Source organism: Sarcophilus harrisii, chromosome 1, assembly GCF_902635505.1.
Source record: "Sarcophilus harrisii chromosome 1, mSarHar1.11, whole genome shotgun sequence".
Taxonomy (NCBI): domain Eukaryota; kingdom Metazoa; phylum Chordata; class Mammalia; order Dasyuromorphia; family Dasyuridae; genus Sarcophilus; species Sarcophilus harrisii.
In genome coordinates, this window is record NC_045426.1 from 14,596,784 (window position 1) to 14,616,012 (window position 19,229).

Below are 19,229 nucleotides of genomic sequence, written 5' to 3' on the forward strand. Positions count from 1 at the left end.
AATGTCTATATAGTAATGACTATAGTCATTATAGCTTTATTGTTTTCCTGGGGATACAAACCTCATAGTTCATATTTGTCCTTCTGTGTTATGGAAGAGCTCTCCTTCCTGGATAGGAGACAGTAGATGACCCCTGAAGGCCCTTTCTGCTTTGTGATAATCTGCTATAATTTTGGGAAAAAGATATCTTAACTGTCTCCATGGTGTTTTTCCCCCTTTCCTTATAGGATAGCTCATCAGTCATCCAGTTTGTGACCCGGGCCAAAGTGAAAGTGGACGCTGCTCTCAGGGTGGTGGAAGTAGCCAATGGGAACCCAGAAGAGACCATGGTGAGCCATTAAGCCCTTCCCCTCTGTCTGTTGGTCCCTCTGTGGGTCAGGAGATGGATAGTGGTTCTGAAGAGCAGCTAAGCCAGGTTGTAACTTGTTTAAGAAATGCCCAGCCACCCTCGGTCCCTTCCTGGGGCCATCTTGAGCTGTGGCCGCCACTGTTTCCAAGGACATCACCTCAAGGCCGTGTGCACACTGGACAGAGCCAAGTGCCCTTGCCAGGGTTTAGATTTCCACTGTGAGGCCCAGAAATATGTTTATCCAACTCAGTCTGTTCTCTGGAACCAGGGCTCCGCTTCCAGACATCACTCGTGGATGGTAGGACTTGTTTTAATAACTGGGAGAGGTCACGTCCAAGTAGCCAGGGCTGGACTCTTCCTTGAGGATGCCTCCCCCTTGTGCTGTAGCAGTCGTGGCTGGCATGAGACCATTCAGGTTTCAGGGCTAAAGGAAGCCCGTAATGGTGTGTGGGCGTGAGAGAGTCTGAAAGGGAAGTCTGGTCTGGGGGTCTCAGGGCTGATTAGTTCCCAGAGAAGGTGAAGGTCAGCCTCGGTTTGGTGTCCAGACGGAGAGCCTTGGCAAAATTAGAAATCCCTTAAATAGATCCTGGGATCACAGACACAGTCTGGGAGAAATGTTGAAAATTCTTTAGTCCTTCCCCATCATCTTCACAGATGGGGAAATTGTCTGGGACAGAATAAATGACTTCCACAAAATCACACTGGTATTAAATGTTGGCGGTGGGGGGTAGACGCCAAAGCCGTTCCCCGATGGGATGTGTCTCCTTGGGCACACTCAGCCTGAGGGGGAGCTATCTCCTCTCCAGAAGGGATTTTCTAGCTTGCACAGATGGAAGTCCTAGAAACTTGAACGACTTCCCTTCATGTGGTGGTAAGGAAAATCCTCCAAACCTGAAAGCAGCGCTTAGATGTGAGTTATTACCGTGGCTATTATTATTGGATTTTGGACAATCTGAATAAACAGTTCAGGGATCAGTTTTCTTGGATGTTAATTACATGGTGTGGTAGGAATACTGAACTTAAAATCCTTGGACCTTAAACAGAATCCTGTTTCTGCCACTTTTGACCTGTGGGACCTTGGACAGAGGTCACCTGCCCTCCCTCAGCTTCAGCTTCTCATCAGTCATATGAGGGACTGACCAGACAGCCTCACGGGTCCTTCCCAGTCCTTGGTTATGTTCTTTTTTCTGGGGGAGGGAGGAGGCATTTCATTTCTGTAGTTTTCCCATCTGTAAAATCAAGATCTTGAACTTGGTGGACTTTGGGGTTTTAACTCTCCAAGTTATTAAAACGATGTGCCAAGTAATGGAGGGATCTCAGAGCATCTGTTAGAATGGGTCTTCTTTGGGTGGTTAGGGGAGAGTAGCTTACAATGCAAATCTATTATTTATGGGTGGGATTTCAGGGCGGAACACACAGGCCTGATTCAGTGTCCTGGAGGAATGGCTTGGGAGGCAGGTTGTGCAGACTGGTAATGTCAAATTCAAATAGAAGCAGATTTCCGCAGCAGATTGCAGCATATTGACTTAGAAAACCATAAACTGACATTATCTATTTTGTATTTTATTTTTGTTTACTTTGGTAAGCATTTCTCAATTACATCTTAATCTGGTCTTGGTTTACTGGGGAGTTTTGCCAGCACTTTCCACTACAGGTCATGAGTGTGATCCCTGAGGACTAGAGAAGGGAAGATTTGGATTCAGGAATATTTGAGTTCAGATTCCCTTTCTGACATTTACCAGTTGTGTGACTTTAAGCACATAACCGGTTCCTGCACATAGTAGGTGCTTTATAAATGCTTGTTGAGTTGAACAGATTCATTAAAAGTTCCTGCAATTTAAGTTAATTTTTATAGATGGAAATATTATTTTGGGGTCTTTAGTTCATTAGAAATTTGAATTCCTGACTTCATTTGGCTGCTTTTGTGACTTGGCAGCCTTGGTTTTGGGGCTGTCTGCCTGTGAGAGAATGTCTGTGTGGTGGGTAGGATCACAGACTTGGGAGCCAGGAAGGCCTGAGTTTGAATCCCACCACAGGCGCCTCCTTCATTGCCAGGGAGCTCCAGCCTGGCCAGCTTGTTTGGCCTCTGTTGCCTCCTACCATCTGCCAAAAGAAAAGCAGCGTTGCTGTTTCACTTACTTTACCTTTCAGCCTGGTTGAGAGGATCAAGGGACTTTGCAATCCTTGAAATCACTGTTACTGTTATTATTACATAGGAATATGTGTGGAGGTAGGGAGGGAGGGAAAAAGGGAGAGAGAGACAGACAGACAGACACACACACAGAGAGGCAGAGACAGAAACAGAGACAGACTTGGAGAAACAGAGAGACAGAGACACAGAAACAGGTAGAGACATAAAGAGAGAGGTGGGGAGAGAGAGCGAATGCTGGTCATGGCATCAGGAAGATCTGGATTCACACCCCATCTTTGACACACATTGATATAGTGACTCCAGTCAAATCAAGTGAGTGAACCTCTCAGCACTCTAGAAATTGTAAATCTCCAAGTTGTATGGAACCTAATGCTTTGGTGGAGGGACCTTCTTTTTATTCTCCTCTTCCATCTGCTTTTCCTTCTCTTCCTCCTTCTTTTATTTTCTTCTTCACTTTCTGTAATTTATCCTTTTTCTTTTTCATCTTCATTTTCTTGGTCTTTCTTTCTCTTCTCTCTCATCTCCAAATCCCCCATATTACTTTTGATCACTGTAAGAGATTGGGTCCATGTGTGCATTATCCATATTGCTTTCATAACCCCTTGTGGCAAATCTTCTGCACCCCCAACAATGATTCAGGAGCCTCAACATCTTGAGATGTCAGAGGAGGTTTAAGCATTTCCCTTCACCCCTTTTAGAATCTGCCATTTGTATCTGGAGCCAAGTCAAGGATCTTGAATCTGATTTCCTGGCTCAGAGAAGAAATATGGTCCCTGAGTGGGGGTGGAAGTTGGGGAGGGTGGGGAGACATGCTCTTCTGCCACAAACAAGCTCTGTCTGATTACCGTGAAAGCCGGATTTCCAGAGAAACATAAATTGTGGGGGAGATTTCATACAGGAGACTGCTGCCACAGTGTTTAAATGAGGTTTAGTTTCTCAAGATGTCAGATCGGGGCTTTATTTGGGCTGGTCCTTGGCAGGATGCACATTCTGCTCATGGGGGAATCTGTGAGAAGGAAAGGGTAAGAGTTACAAATGAACATTTATAAACAAAATCACAAACGTTCTAGCTGGTGGCCACTTTTGAGGTGGGAAACAACCCCGGGATGATCCCGTGTACGTTTTCATGGATAGAGTTTTTGGGTGATCTGCTCTTGGATCAGCCGGGGCTTTTAAAAAATTCCTTCTGTCATTTTATGGAATTTTAAAAGTTCTACTGATGTCACTGGTTTTGCCCATCACAGACAGTTGCCAGTCTCTTCTCTCTAGTGAACCTTCCTTTGCCACGAAGGAAAAGTCAAGCAAAACCAATTAAGGGAGTGACCTTATCTGATAAGATATGCGACATTCCCTACCACCCACTCTCTACTAAGGAAAGGAGGAAAGTATCTTTTGTTGTGTTTTATGGAACTAAAATGGATCGCTTCGTTACAGTTAGTCAGAGTCTGGTCACTTTTTTAGGGTTATTTTCATTTAGATTCTCATAATCATGATATATGCTGTTTCCTGGCTTTGCTTTCTTTGCTCTGTGTCAGTCATTTCCTATAAATTTCTGATAAGTTTCTTTGAATTCTTGCCAAAAAAAACCAAGCCCAAAAGATTAGGGGTGATTCAGTGGATTGTAGGCTTATTATAAGCCAACAAGACTAAGTTAAGGAACTGAGAAGCATCAGGTCCAGATCATGTGAGAATATGAGCTCCTTGAGGGCAGGAACTCTTGGGTCTCCACTTCTTAGCATTGGCAGCTGGGCAGTAATGAAATGAGAAGTGGTTTCTAAGTGGACTTAAGTCCTCCTGGCTGTGTGATTCTGGACAACTTCTTAGAGCTCTGGGGGACTCTGAGACTGTAAGTTCCCAAAAAAGTGCTGACTTCTCTTGCTAGATGGTATTTCTTGATCCAGGGCCTGTTAAACCATAGATCCAGTTCTTACCCTCTATTCACAGCACTCAGGTCAGTACCTGGCAGACAATAGGTGCTCAATAAATGCATGTTGATTGAATGACTGATTGATGAAAAGGGCTGGTCCCAATGTCAGCCTGTGAGGGGGATATTGTGCCCACTTTTTGGTATACATTGACAAGCTGGAGAGGAGGCAGAGGAAGATGGCCAGGGCAGTGGGGATTCTATAAAAAGGACCATACAAAACCAGCTGGCCCGGGGAGCTTTAGCCTGGAGAAGAGAAAATTCTGTGGGAAGGGGAAGGAAGGACAGGAGAGAAGTCTTCACATATTCAGGAGGTGGTGTGGTAGAGAGATTCCCAGTGTTCTGTTGGACCTTAGAAGGCTGAACTAGAAGAATGGATCGAAGTTGCCAAGATGCAGATTGAACCAGATGCTTCCCAACTGTTGGAGCTGTCCAGCAGGAGCCACCCAGCCCAAGAATATCAACTCCTTGAGAGCAGGGACTAGACAGCTGTGCTCTCCTGCCACCCGCTCCATCTCCCACCTTTTGGTCTTTGTTCAGGGGGTCCTCAGACTTGGAATCCCAACCAAATAGGGGAAGCCAGAGCTTCACAGAGCAGCCATCACTTGGCAGAAGGCTGCCATCCTTCAGCACAATGCTTGGGTCCATCTGCTCAGCAAGGCATTTGCCCGATGGCTGAGGGTGGCAGGGGGTGGGGTTCTTGGCAAGAATTATATTAGATTGTGGCCCAAAGCCTGGACTTTTTGTTCTGAGATTGTGTCTGCCATGAGCCCAGGCCATGGCATCCGACAAGCGAATGACCCAAAGGTAGTGCTAGGCTCAGGATGCCAATCCCGTGGGTGAGCGCTGCAATCCTGGGGTTTAAGGTCATCAATTTAGAGCTGGAAGGAAACTCAGCCACCATCTAGTTTGTTATTTGACAGAAGAAGAAATTGAGGTCCAGAGTAGGGGCAGTCATGTATCCAAGACACACCCAAGGTGGTCGGGGTGGAGCTAGATTTCAGACCAGGGTCCAAATTCCTGTTCTCACTTGCATCTTGTCACCTAGGATTCCTCAGGGAAATGAAGTCATCAGACTCATTTATCTGTCTGCACATAGACCAGTTCTGAATTGGCAACAGAGCCCACATGATCCTGATTGAACCTGCCGATCCCTGGGACAGAGACAAATAGAATGGGGACCAGGAGGAAGCATCTGGTCATATATGTCCTTTGGGCAGGGGCTAGAGCACATGCCCACTGGAAGGGGACCAGTATTCTGACCAGTTCCATAGGAAATGCCCCAGGCCAGCCCTTCTCCATGGAGGGAAGAGGCTAAAGCAGAGCTGGCCCCAGGCCATGGGATGGGTGGTGGTGGTGAGGGAGGGGAGGCCAGCTCACCCAGTCTTGTGTCTCCTCCACTTCCTTGTCTTCCTCCAGATCTCTCCCCGTGCCCTCACTCTGCCACCGGCAGATGCTCTGGGCTGGTCCTCATTGTGTCTCTCATCAGGACCAAAGGACCGACCACATACCCTTGAGTAAGAGACCAGAGTCCATGGAAGGGCTTTGTGAGCAGGACCATTTCCATGGATGGGGCTTCATTCCAGTTCCCCACTAAATTTCTTCCTCTGTCTGTCTCTCTGTATCTCTCTGTCTCTGTCTCTCCTCTCCCTCCTTTTGTCTCTCTGTTTCTTTCCATGTTTCTCTCTGTCTTTTGGTTTCTGTATCTGTCTGTCTCTGTCTCCCTCCTCCCCTTATTTGTTACACACACACACACACACACACACACACACACACACACACGAGACTGGAAAACTGCCATTGCATGGACATATATGATAATATGAAAGGGACGAGCCACAAGTTCCGTGGAAATACTATCCTATGAAAAATGAATTAAACATTTTGCTTGGGTCTGACTGGCAGCACCTTGATATTAAGGATAGAGAACCTTGATTTTAGGGAGATCTGAGCTCAAGTCCCACCTCTGACCCTTATTGGTTGGGTCCCACGGTTTTGTGCCCTCTCAGTGGCTGAGGTGATGCTGACTATATGTTGCAGGGAAGGTGCTTCTCTTTGTGGGTTGAGGAAGTATCTTCATGGGGGAATTCTCTATCCCCTACCTGGCTGCCTCTTGGCCCTGAAGGGCAGAATGAGGAGAAATGGGTAGAAGTTTCAGAAAAATACTTCATGAGTTGATATCAGGAAACATTCCCTAAAAGCTGGAGCCCTCTCTGGTGTTCGCTGTTTGTGTGATCTTACTCAAGTTACTCCGATGGTCCCGTGATTTACATCTGGCTGATAGCAGAGAAACGGCCCCCTGAGGGAAGAATCTGACCTCTTATTCCCGCGAATGTGATGGCTTGAAAAAGAACCAGATCTTGGGAGCCTGGCTAAGTTCCTCGCCTGGCAGAGATGCCGCAACAAGGAGAAATGCCTTTATTACATGCCCACTTAGCAGGGACTTCATTAAATACCCAGTGCCCTTTTATAAAAAATAAAACTGAACCAACCCCCTGGGTTTCTGGAAGGGGCCACGCTGAACTCCCATTGTGTTCTAACTGGGCTGGTAACTCTAGTCTTCTGGAATGTGGACTTGATTGGGTGTTTTCTCCTCATCCGTTTCCACGGCTGTTTTTTCGCCCGCCTGGTATGTTTCTGGAGAGTCATATTCAGGGAACAGCACAGAATGTGTGGTTTGGCTCGGAGCATTTCTTGTCTCCCGCGTCCGCTGCCCCCCGTCTGCTCCCCTCTGCCCTCTCTGCCTCCCCCTTTCCACATGGCCACCTTCCTTCAGACAGGATACAGCTCGAGCTATATCTCATCACAGAACATGGAAATTTGGGTGGAACCAGATCTTAGTGGAAAACAAATATCATTTGTTGTCCTTTGTGTTCTTTATTTGTTTCATCTGAAGCCGCCTCCTCTCTCCCTGGGAGCTCAGATGATGATGAAGGGCAGGCTAGTCCGCTCCAGTCTGTCTTTGCTTCCTTGGGTCGGTCGTTCCAACCATCACAGGCCTGTGTGGGGACTTTTGGTCCAGTGGGAGCATGCTTGTGATCACTGACTTTTGTCCATCTAGTGTCAAGGGCAGAGTATGGGAGACTGCAGGAGCCTCTGGGATTTCCAGAGATAGACACGCAATTTTGCAGTGACTTTGTGGAGACCGTTCAGTGCCTCAGAATTCATAGAATAAATCACCGTCCCAGCTGGAGGGCCCTAAAGCTTGGCTCTGCGTCATGCCCTGACTCTCCCCAGTCACGGGTCTGTAAGGCCCTACAGCGTAGGGTTAGGAAGTACATTTGTACAGAGTCACTGTTGCGGTCTCCCAAGAATCAAAGTTGGAGAAGGAGACCACATTGTAAGAGATTCCAGCCTCTGATTCCTGTGGTTTCCTTGCTGCAGACTGAACCAATCAATGGAATCGGGACTAGAAGCAGGAATGGCTGGCTCAGAACCGCAGAATCCTAACACCAGAGGCCCAAAGAGACCTTAGAGGTCATCGGAATTACCCTCCTTCCTTCCCTTCCCCACTCCATGCTCTTTTCTTAAAAGAACTCTTAGTATTTTTGCTGATATCTTTTGGTTTTACATTAGTCTCACTTCCAAGTATCTCCTTCCTTCCCTCCCCTATGGAATATCCCTCCCTTGTAACAAAGAAAGATGGAAAGAAAAAAGCTCGGTAAAATCAAGCGACACATCAGTTGTGTCAGACAATTATGCCCCAGGGCTCTTTCCACTTTCCCATCCTGCCTCTCTCACCTGTAATACACCTTCGGACCTGTCTGTATACATTCTTTCCGGAAGGTTTCTTGCCACTATTTCTTCTTCTAGATGTTTTCCCAGGATGAGATGTCTCAGAACGGCTGGGATGTTTCTGTCACCACCCAGGAGATGGGTTATTGTGTCACCACTTGAAGGCGTGTCTCATGTGGGTCATACCAAACTCCCGAGGTTACACATACTAGAATGAAGAGTATTGTTGAAATCAGTCAATGGGAAATTATTAAGCTACGTGCCAGCCACTGAAGCCCTGGGAATACAAAGCAATGGATGTCTCTTCCCTCAAGGAACTTCCATTCTAGGATGCAAGAGAGCATATACATACATTAGTTATATACAAGAAAAATAAAAGATAATTTTAGAGATGAAGGAACTAATAGCAGATGGATACGTATTTGGGACTGGGAATGGTATCTTGCAAATGAGTACATGAACGGGCCTTCTGATGAAAATGTCTAGACCAAGAGCAGCAGAAGAAACTCTCATTTGTTTTGTATCTGGTCGTAGACCAGCCCTTGCCACAGTCTTGCTCTTTTTGAGAAATCTGGAAGCCTCTAGATCAGATGATTCAGAAATGGCAGAACCTTGGAGGGCATCTGTTCCAAGCCTCTAATTTTCCAGAGGATCCTGAGGTCAGGAGGAGCTCGGTGATTTGGTCACTGAAGCCCCTTCCAGTTTGGGGATTCTGGGTGTAGGTGAGTTACTTCAGTTCTACCTGAGGATTATGTTATAAATACAAGGCGATCTACTTCCCAAGGTTCATGCCCCATGATTCCTGGAAGTTTGAATTCCATTCTCTGTTTCCAATTACCTTTTCCATTTCCTTAGCTGATTCAAAGGTCTTGCAGTAAACAGAGAGGGAGGTATGATGTCTGCCTCCTGGCAGAAAGCTAGGGAACAAAAGCAGAAGGAATATGTCTTGAGCCTGGGTGACAGCGTAAAGGTCAGTTGGAGTCAAGGGCTGGCTCTCTTCAGCGACCATCCATTCTGATGGGAACACAGACAAGAAACCAAGGAAACCAGGCTAGACGGATGGGCAATGGGTTTCCTTCTCCATGATCTATAGTCTTTTAAAAATCCATCGAGATCAAGACCTGTTTTGGCTTTCCCTCATAACTCATAATTCATCCCATTCTCCTGAGACGTACTTGAGAATGTGGGATTAGATGGAGCCCACGGTCTTCTGGGAGCCAGGCCATGTGGTGCTGGTCTGCTGCGAAAGCCAGGAACCTCTGCTGGGGATGGCGATGGGGACCTAATGGGAAACAGCTGCCTTGAGGTGAGAGGCTCTGGAAACGTTCCCCATCTCCCAAGACGGGCCTTCCTCAGTAGTCCCTCTTGTCTGCCCATCAAGATAATTGCCTGTCAGTCTTCCCTGTGCTGACGCAGAACAGCTGGCTGGACTTGAGTAATGAAAAGCTTATGGAGAGAAGCCGGCCTGAGAACGTGTTGGGCGCTTCTCCGGAGAGAGAAGTTCAGGACTCGGTTAGTCTGGTCCGGGGCCCTCGGCTTCTTCGGCCTCCTCAGCCTCCTTTTGGAGATGGGGCTACCCAAGGAATCAGGGGAAGCAGACAGGAGCGGAGAGGTTGCTGGGGAGCCCATATGAGAGCAAGGCCTAATCTAACAGGACCCCAGCCCAGGGTAATTATTGTAAAATGATAAAGAGGCTCCATGACAGGCGAGTGGAAGGAAGCTGAGCTCTGAGGAAGGGGCTCTTCTCGGGGCAGAGTCTGGGAAGGAGGCCATCTATTCCAGCTGAGCTTCCTTTGGGCCCTGGAGAGAGATGGGGCCTTTTCTCTGGAGGGGAAAAGTTTACCTTCGTGCCATTTGCTTCCTGCACTGGGGTGCCCAGGAATGGGAATTCGAATCCTGGCTTTGCCATTGATGCCCTGTGTGGTACTTGAAATACCCTTTATGCATTATGAATAGTTTTGTTTCAAGGTGCACTAAGGCAACTAGTGAGCATGATGGGTAAAGGGCTCAGCTTGGAGCCAGGAAGACCTGATTCTGCCTCAAACACTTAGCTTGGGACCCTGGGTAGGCCTGCTACCTTCTCTGCATCCAGTTTTCCTCACCTATAAAAAGAGGAGGCGGGACGCCAAAGTCTTGGCCAGCTCCAAATGGACAGACCTACTTTCATTTTTCTGACATCTCAGAACTATAGCAAAATCTCTTAGCTCTTTGGAGACTAGTCTGACTTTTGCAACAATAATAAAAATAACCTGATTCATTATCATATTCCAGGGATCAGGAATAAGGAAAACAATTCTTTTTGTATTTTTTCAGTATATATATACGTACCTACTAATAAGTAGCCCAGATTTTTTTCCCTTTTTTTTCTGAGGCAATTGGGGTCAAGTGATTTGCCCAGGGTCACACAGCCAGGCAGTATCAAATGTCTGAGGCCAGATTTGAACTCAGGTCCTCCTGAATTCAGGGCTGGTGCTCTACCCACTGTGCTGTCCAGCTGTCCCAAAAGTTTGTTTTTTGCTAAAAAAAATATATTCAAATGGAATTCTTGTCTTAGTATCCCCAGTGTCCGGCATGTAGTTGATACTGAATAAATGAGCACTTGATTTCAAATCATTTTCTCAAGATTTTAGACAAATTCAATTTTAAATAAACTTCCTTTTCCTCCCCATTCCCTTCCCCTTCCCTTTTCATCCTTCTTCCTCCCTTTCTTTCATTTTCATCTTCCAATGGGGAAAAAGAAAACAAAGCCTTTCTAACAAATACTCTTAATCAAACAAAACAAATGGTCACATTTTCTGTGTCTGGTAATGATGACTCATTTTGCATCTTAAATCCATCAACTCTCTGTCAGGAAATGGGCAGAATACTTCACCAGTGTTTCTCTGGAACTGTTGGTGATCATCACATAATTAGGGTTCTTAACTGATTAATTATTAATTTTACTATTAATTATTAATTTTTATAATTATTGATAATTAATCAAAGTAGTTTGGTTTATTGTGTTATTTTTATTGAATACATTCTTGACTGGTCCTATTCACTCCACTCTGCATCAGTTCAGACAAATCTTTCGAGGTTTCTCTGAAATCATCTTTTTCATTTCTTATAGAACAATAATAAAGGTAATAATATGGTATACCATAACTTGTTCAGCCATTCCCCAATTGATGGGTATCCCCTCCAGTTCCAATTCTTTGATTTTAACAAAAAGAGCTGCTAAATTATCTTTATCAATAGGGTTGTTTCTTTTTTCTTTTATTTCTTTGGGGTATAGAGCTAAAAGAGATATTGCTGGGGTCAAAGAACATACACAATTGAGTATCTTTTTTTTTTTTTCCAAAAGAAGTCCCGGTCTGAAAAAGGAATTTTAGTACCAACAAGGAAATTACAGGCAGAAAGTAGGGTCCTTTGTTGATTAAAATGTTCCTATTAGCTCTGGAAAAATGGTCATCTTTTTTACACGCCATTGATCCCTCCCTATCTTCTATCCACATAGTCACTCCTTTTAGCAAAGAATAAAAAAATAAGCCTGTGCCTGAGTTTGCTCATCTGTAAATGAGTAGTTGGATTTAATGATCTCTCAGGTCCCTTCTAGATCTTATTGAAGCTCTGATTATAAGAGGAATTTCTGACTCTTTGAAATTCTTTTTTTCCCCCTCTAGGGAAAGGAACATTAGAGTAGATCTATCTTAAGAACACAGTCTGTTTTCTCGAGAATTCCTGGGGTCTCTGCTTGGGGAATGGATGGGAAGTTTATGAAAGCTTGAGGCCCTCAAGGGGGATGGTTAAGCATTCATTCATTCAACGAATATTTATTGAGCCTCTTCTGTGGGTAAGGGTCTTAGCAAGGTACTTTGGGTCAAAGATTCATCAGTTACAGCTGGAAGAGAGCTCTGATAAGTATGACCTCTTCCATTTTACGGACGAGAAAACCGAGTCTCAGGATTTGACCTCATGAGTAATAACTAAATAGCAGTCCCAGGATTTCTACTCGGGTGCTTTGATTCCAAATACAACAGTTTTCCTCTTGTACTTTTCAGGGACAACAAAGATAAAATAAAAAGAAAGTTAAAGAATAATGTTATTGAATATCAAAGAGAATAAAATAGGCAGTTAGGTGGTGCAATGAACAGGACACTGCATTTGAAATCAGGAAGATCTGATTCAAATCCAGTCTCAGATACTTCCTAGCTCTGTGATTCCAGGCCAACCACTTAACCTTTGTTTTCCTCAACTGCAAAATGGGGATATTAACAGTACTTTCCTCAAAAGGTTGTTGTTTGGATCAAATGAGATAATATTTTCAAAGTGCCTAATGCAGTGCCTCACATAAGAGTATATATGCTATATAAATAATTATTCTCTCCCCGCCAAATAGTAAATAAGATATACTCAATACTGATATAAGTGGATACATTTGTTATCAATATTTATTGTTTAAATATATTTGTTTTTTAAATACCCTAAATAATAATATAAACTATTCATTGATATATTATATACTGTTATAGAAATACATATATAAATGCAAACCTTTGAATTATTTACATCTGGTAAGTATATTATATAATATACAGCTGGCATTTATATAATGCTTCATATAATACTTTGCATATGTATTATCTCATTTGATCCCTTCAAATAACCTCATGAGGTAGGTCCTGCTTTTAGAATTTTTACTTTACCGATGAGGATACTGAGGTTCAGAGGGCTGATTCAGCCAGGCTCATCCCACTGGTGGGCATCAGAGATGGGATACAAACAAACATGGTTCTTTTGCCTCCAATACCAGCATCTATCCACTATACCAAACTGCCTCCCAAAGGCGTGATCAACCAGCCAATCAGTGAGCATTTATTAAGCACCTACTATATGCCCAAGCATCGTGCTTGGGGCTAAGGCTACCAAGATGAAGTATGGAACTGCCATTGGTCCCTAGCCTTCCTAGGTGGGTGAGCCTTCCTGAATTTAGGATTTGCTCTGATTTCCCCCAGATACAAGGACTCCTGTTTTTGTCCATTTCTTTGCATTTAATTTGCATTTTCTTGTCAGTATGCACTTTGTATCATGACACTAAAATGTAACATCCTCAAGGGCAGGACCATTTTGTGTTTGTCATGTTATCCTTAGCACTGAGTATAGTCCACACATAGTGGGTTCTCAATAATATTTTGTGGCGTAGAGTTGAGTCTGGATTAAGAATATCTTCTTTTTAAGATTAAGCTGAGATTTTATTTCTCTTTTGGTTTTGGTTTATACCTTTGATTTTATTGGGATAAGAAGGAAACTTTTTCTGCCAGTGTAAGCCAGCACCTCATCTGCAATGTCTAATCATAAGGAATTGTTTGAGGTCAATTGAGAAGCTAATGAAGATGATAATAGGAGTAATAACTGACATTTATACAACATTGTAAGGTTTGCAAAGCAATTTGCAGAGATCATCTCATTTTATTCCCATTGTACAGATAGAGGAACTGAGGTCATAGGAATTTAAATAATTATCATCATAGCAAAGTTCAGAAGGAAGAAACGAGCCCACGGCTCTCTGACTCAAAGGCTGGCATTCCATCCCCTGTGCCAAGCTGCTTCTCAGGTTCAATTATTGATATTTAATCATGCTCAGTTGTTATTATTACACACTAATAAACCTTCCTAGAATTTTTGTTCTGGTTTTAGAGCGTTCTTTAAGTCCTGATTTTTATTTTTACAAAGCTGTTCCTTGTCATTTTGCCCCAAATGTCAAATAGATGGCTAGACTCCAGCGTATTATGTGCCAGGAAGAAAGCTCCTGCCTCTGATTGTGAAATCGTTCTCTGTCCTTGCCTCGTAGGTGGTCTTTGAAGCGCTGCACAATTTGGAGCCTCGCGGTTATGTTGTGGGCTGGATCATTGCCATCAGCTTGCTGGTGGGCATCCTCATCTTTCTCTTACTGGCCGTGCTCTTGTGGAAGGTAAGACGTTCAGGGGGACATCTCAGCTACAGAGTGTTCTGATCAGAGAGTGGAAGGGGGCCCTCAGTGGGTCTTGCCCATCCTTGGTTCAGACGTGTCGCCCTTGGTCTACCCTCGGTACCCCTTATGTTCTGATCGTCCCTGGCAGCTCAAAGATGGCAAACATCTGAGAAAACTTCCTGTTGGAAAATGCCCCAGTACGGCAGGCTGGGGTAGATTAGACGCTCTTTGATGAGGACCAAATGTCCCATCACTAGGAGCCACTGAACATCAGGAGTGGGAGTAAAAATGCTCGCACAACAAGGTCTTTCCAAAGAAACAGCATCAGGCGCTCCTCCTTGGTCCTCCCCGGCATCCAGCCTGCTGGATCCAACCCTTATCTGAAACAGCAGGAACTTGATGTTAAGTAAAAGAGAAATGTAAAAATTGAGTAATTTTATTTATTGTTTTTCTGGAATAGGAGAAAATAGGCAGCCAGAATGTTCTTTCTAGCTTTTGCCTGCACAATTTGGGGTTTCTGCTCACTGAAGTCAGATGACATGGTAGGACTAGTCTACTGAAGAAATGACCCAAAATGACCCAGGGTAATATTTCAGGGGATGTGTACAGAGATGCCATATTTTTTGTGCTGAAAATAAAGAAATACGAGCTATAATAAAGCAAGCTTAGTTTTTCCAAGGAGATTGAAGAAAGAGATGTCCCCTAGATACCAACATATCCATACCAGCACTTTTGGAAATTGTATTTTATTTTTGGTATCTTTTGTTTTAAATCTTATTCATTTCCAAAGATATCCCTTTCCTTTCCCCCTGTCCATATATGGACTGTATATGTCCAGTATATGGACATATACAATGTCCATACATTGTAAGAAATGTTTAAAAAAAGAAAACGAACAAAATTAGTGCAGCAAAACTAACCAATGCATCACCTGCCTGTCAATTTCTATGATATTTTACAGTCCTAGTGCTCCACTTCTGCATGAAGGTGTGGGGGGGTATGTGTTCTCAACTCTTCTGCAGGGGCAAAGTTGGTTATTTTAATTATGCAACATTCCGTTTAATTTTCCTTGTTTTTTCATAATTCTGAAACAGTCTTGCCACGTTTTGCTGAAATCCTAATGTCCATTATTTTATATTGCCCAGTAATTTCCCATCATACTCATATACTGTCTTTTTATTTTTTAATGGCTATTCACCCATTGGTGGATACCTGGATCTATTTCCTTTTTCCAATTAAAAAATCTGCTATAAATTTAATGGAATAAAAATATAATGACATCAGTAAAATGAATGAGGAACTCAGAGAAACATCAGAAAATTTGTCAGAACTGATGCAGAATGAAATAAATGGAGAACTGTATAATCAATGACAACAAAGTGGATGAAAAGACTAAAAGGCAGCTCAAATAAACTTAATTAGAATAACCCATCTTGTCTCTGGATAAGAAATGTTGAAAAGATGACATTGTTTTTTCAATTAGTTTTTTTTTTTTGTTATAGAGTTGGGTTCATTTGGGAAAACCTAGTAAGAAATTAATATGTCATAACAATTATTGATCAATCAATAAAATATTTTTAAAACCCAAAGGAACTCTAGAGCTTTAGAGTGCAAAGAGACCTTCAGGAACCATATGGTCTATAAGTTTTACTTCAGGACCACTAGTGATTTGCCCACAATCATAGTTAAGTGCCAAATCTTGGAGTAGAAACCAAGTCTCAATTCCTGGTTCATTCCTCTCTCTATTTCACTGTGGTTCCCTGGTTCTGTTTGTTTTGATAATTTTCCTTTGGACGTATTGAACAAAAACTTGGGATGCTTTCTACCTCACAAGTCACATAAAACCACCAGTGAGGATGATTGGGACTCAGAGTAAATGTCCTTTTCCATTATTGTGGTTTCCCAATTATAATAGAAAGAAACAGTGTGCTTTCACTTCAAAAAATACCAACATCATTCAATGCATTTCGACTGAATGTAGTTGCCTTTGAACTGGTTCCCACAGGTCTATACCTGTATTGTGGTGTTCTTTTCTGATTCTGGTCTTGTTATACTGGATCACTCCATCTAAAACTTTTCCTGCTTCTCTCACTTCTTCAGAGCTGGCATTCCTTACCTTGCAGTAATATTCCATCTTCGGCTTATACCACAATTTATTCAACTATTTCCCCATCATTGGATAATTTTATTCCTAGCTTTTTGTTGTTCCAAATAGTGCTTATATGAATATTTTTGACCATGAGTCCTTTGCCTACACATTAGCCTTCTTTGGGGTATGAATTTCAGGAGTGGGATTACAAAATAAAAGGATAAGAACAATACAGTAATTTTCAGTGCATTATTTCTACAACGATAGATCCTTCTGACTGTTAATGCTTTTCCCCACCTCTGTGGAATTGCTTTGTATATCTTTTGTATTTACTTATCTGTGTAAATAATTAACTGAAAGATGTAGAGAATATCTGATCCCACTGTGTTTATTGTTTGTTGATTATGAAAAACCACGTGATTTGATTAAACAAAATACGGCCTTCCAGGCCATCAAGATTGTTCAAGATTCCTTGAAGATGTGACAACAGAAATAAACCTATTCAGTGACCCTCTGATAATAAACATCACACAAGGCCGCGTAAAACCAAGAGGTATCTGCTCACCAAAAGTATTTATCACTGTGATAGAGAAATCCCAGTACAAATTCCAGCATTTTCATGTGACATGGATTTATTTACATTTATTCAGTTTCTTTCTTTGCTAATTTGCATGTCAAAGGCCTTGTTTTAGTTTTTTGGAAAAGAATGAATACAAGTCTTTCATGTTGTTGAACTCTTGTTTTTCTCATATAAGAATATGCTCATCTTTTTAGGACATGCTACACTGTCATATTCTGGCTTTTCCTTTTACCAAGGAGTCCTGCCTGATTTCTTATTATATAAAATTCCTCTTCCTGGCTGCTTGCTCTTTGATATGTCATCTTTAGATCTTAATGACTACATTTCTAATTGAATATAAGTTGGAATTTCTCTCCTAGGGTCCTATGGATTCTATCAAGCCCATACTTTGCCCTCCTTTTTCTAGTAGTTCCAGGCAATTTTCTACACGATTTCCTGAAATATGGTATTCAGGTTCTTTTTTTCATGGGATTTTTTCCTCCAGGAGGCCAATAATTCTTTGATCATCTCTATAAACTCTGCCAATTACTTTGATTTGCAGAGCTCCTGAGTGTCCTTTAATCTTACTGTCTTTTGATTCTTTTCTGAAGCTTGTGGTTTTTAGCTCTGCATTTTTGTTTTCTATCCCTAAAGCTTTCTTTTTCATAGTGTCTGCTGTTTTGTTAAATTTCCCTACTATCTGTTCTAGGCTATTGATTTTCTTGTCTTTTCTAAATCTAGCACCCAGTAGGTATTTAATACATGCTTGTTGACTGATCCTTTGGTTCTTAAACTTTTGTTTTCAGTATCTTTATCCTATTAAAAATGATTGAGGATCTCTCCAAAGCGTTTTTGTTTATTTGGATTAAATTTATAGACATTTACCATATTGGAAATAAAAACTATTTTTGAATTTGTAGACCTTCTACAAGGGTTCCAGAGATCCCCAGGATTCTCTGAATCACACTTTGAGAACCACTGCTTTAAGACTTTTAGTTTCTCTCTGATTTCCTTTAGCTCTTTTGAACTTCTAAGAAACTCTCAGCTTCCTGAGGTTGCTTCAGCCTTATTTCTAGGGACTTTGGTTATTGCAATGTTATTCTTTTCTCCTGCAGAATGTTTCCAGCTTCTTTTTACCCCATAGTATAGCTTTATTGTATTGGGATGCTTTAATCTTTGTATTGGTTTTTCTGTGGTTTTCTTTGCAATGATTCCTTCACTTTCCCCTATTTTGGGTTGCTACTCTTCTGTTTTATTTGGCACATTTCTTTCTACTTTGAGGTGATGAAGGGAGCTGGGATGGAGCATAGCCATTCAGTTGTCTTGCCAGAACTCCTTAACTCTGGTGGCTATATGCAAATCCTATTCATGGTACATTTTTCCTTCTTGAAATCTGGACTGTTCCAAAGCATGTAGACAGATGTTCAGCGTAATCTAAGTGAAGGTTTCTAAACAGCTGATCCTTCATTTTAGTCTAACTATCTATGCATATGAATGAATGAATAAATGAAATAGCATTATGGGGTATTTGCCAGTTCCTTCTTAAGTCTTTGGGGTTAGGTTTGTGAATTGTTGGGTGTATTCTCTCAGGTGAGGTTTGTGGGACACAGAGATCAGAGAGAATTTTCCAGGACCTCTGGGAGAGTAAATATGAGAACAAGACTGGCCATTTTCTGGTAGCTGCATTCACAGAACGCTGAGCAAAAAGTCTGTGGTCTGTTACAATAAAAGTCCAGCTTTTTACTCAAAGTCTGAAAAATCAGAATCATCTTGAGCAAAATGAATTTTGTTCCTTGTTTTTGTTTTTCATATGAGCTCTTGAAATTAGGGAAGATGAAATTCTCTTCATGGTTTTGTTCATGGAATCAGATACAAATACAGAGAAAGTCGAGGAAAGAATGATCCTTTTCATGAGCTTCCTCTTTTGGCCTTTGTTCTAGCTGATCCCTTATATTCTCCTCTTCAGGAGTCCATTTCCTCCCACACATGAGTACTTCCTAAGTGAGGTAGACTCAACTGCCATCTGTTTGGATCGGTTTTATGTAAGTATGGTTCTTGTAAATGATTGTCAGGGAGCAATAAGCCCAGGTGCTCGTCCTATCATATGGCTGAGACATTTAGTGCCATAAAAAACGTGACATGGGTTTCTTGGAGCTGCCCTTAGTCCGGCACCATACATGGTATGTAAACCCAAGCCAAATATAGCTACAGGGGACTCAGTGGAGAAAAATAGTGGCAGGAATTCTTGAGGTTGCCTTGATCTTTGGTGGTTTTTAAGAGGGATGAGTGTAAACTTTTTCTCTTGGGTTCATCATTGCAACATATTGAAGGTAGGAGTTTAGGAAGTAAATTAAGACTTTGGGAAACTGGTCAAGAAGATGATGCTTATGATGAATACAGAAATACAGTTAGAGGAATTGCACATTTTTGACCTATTTCAGATGGCTTGTTGTCTTGGGTGAGGGGGAAGA

General features: G+C 42.4%; 1 protein-coding gene across 1 annotated transcript in view; it reads left to right on the forward strand.

The window, feature by feature from the left end:
- The window catches only part of ITGA9 (integrin subunit alpha 9), a 287,368-nt gene that overhangs the window by 252,773 nt on the left and 15,366 nt on the right, over positions 1-19,229 (forward strand). Inside the window, exons 27-28 of the mRNA XM_031962459.1 lie at positions 228-329; positions 13,991-14,110. Of these exons, the coding sequence (XP_031818319.1) occupies positions 228-329; positions 13,991-14,110 (222 nt within the window). The remainder of the gene's footprint in view (positions 1-227; positions 330-13,990; positions 14,111-19,229) is intronic.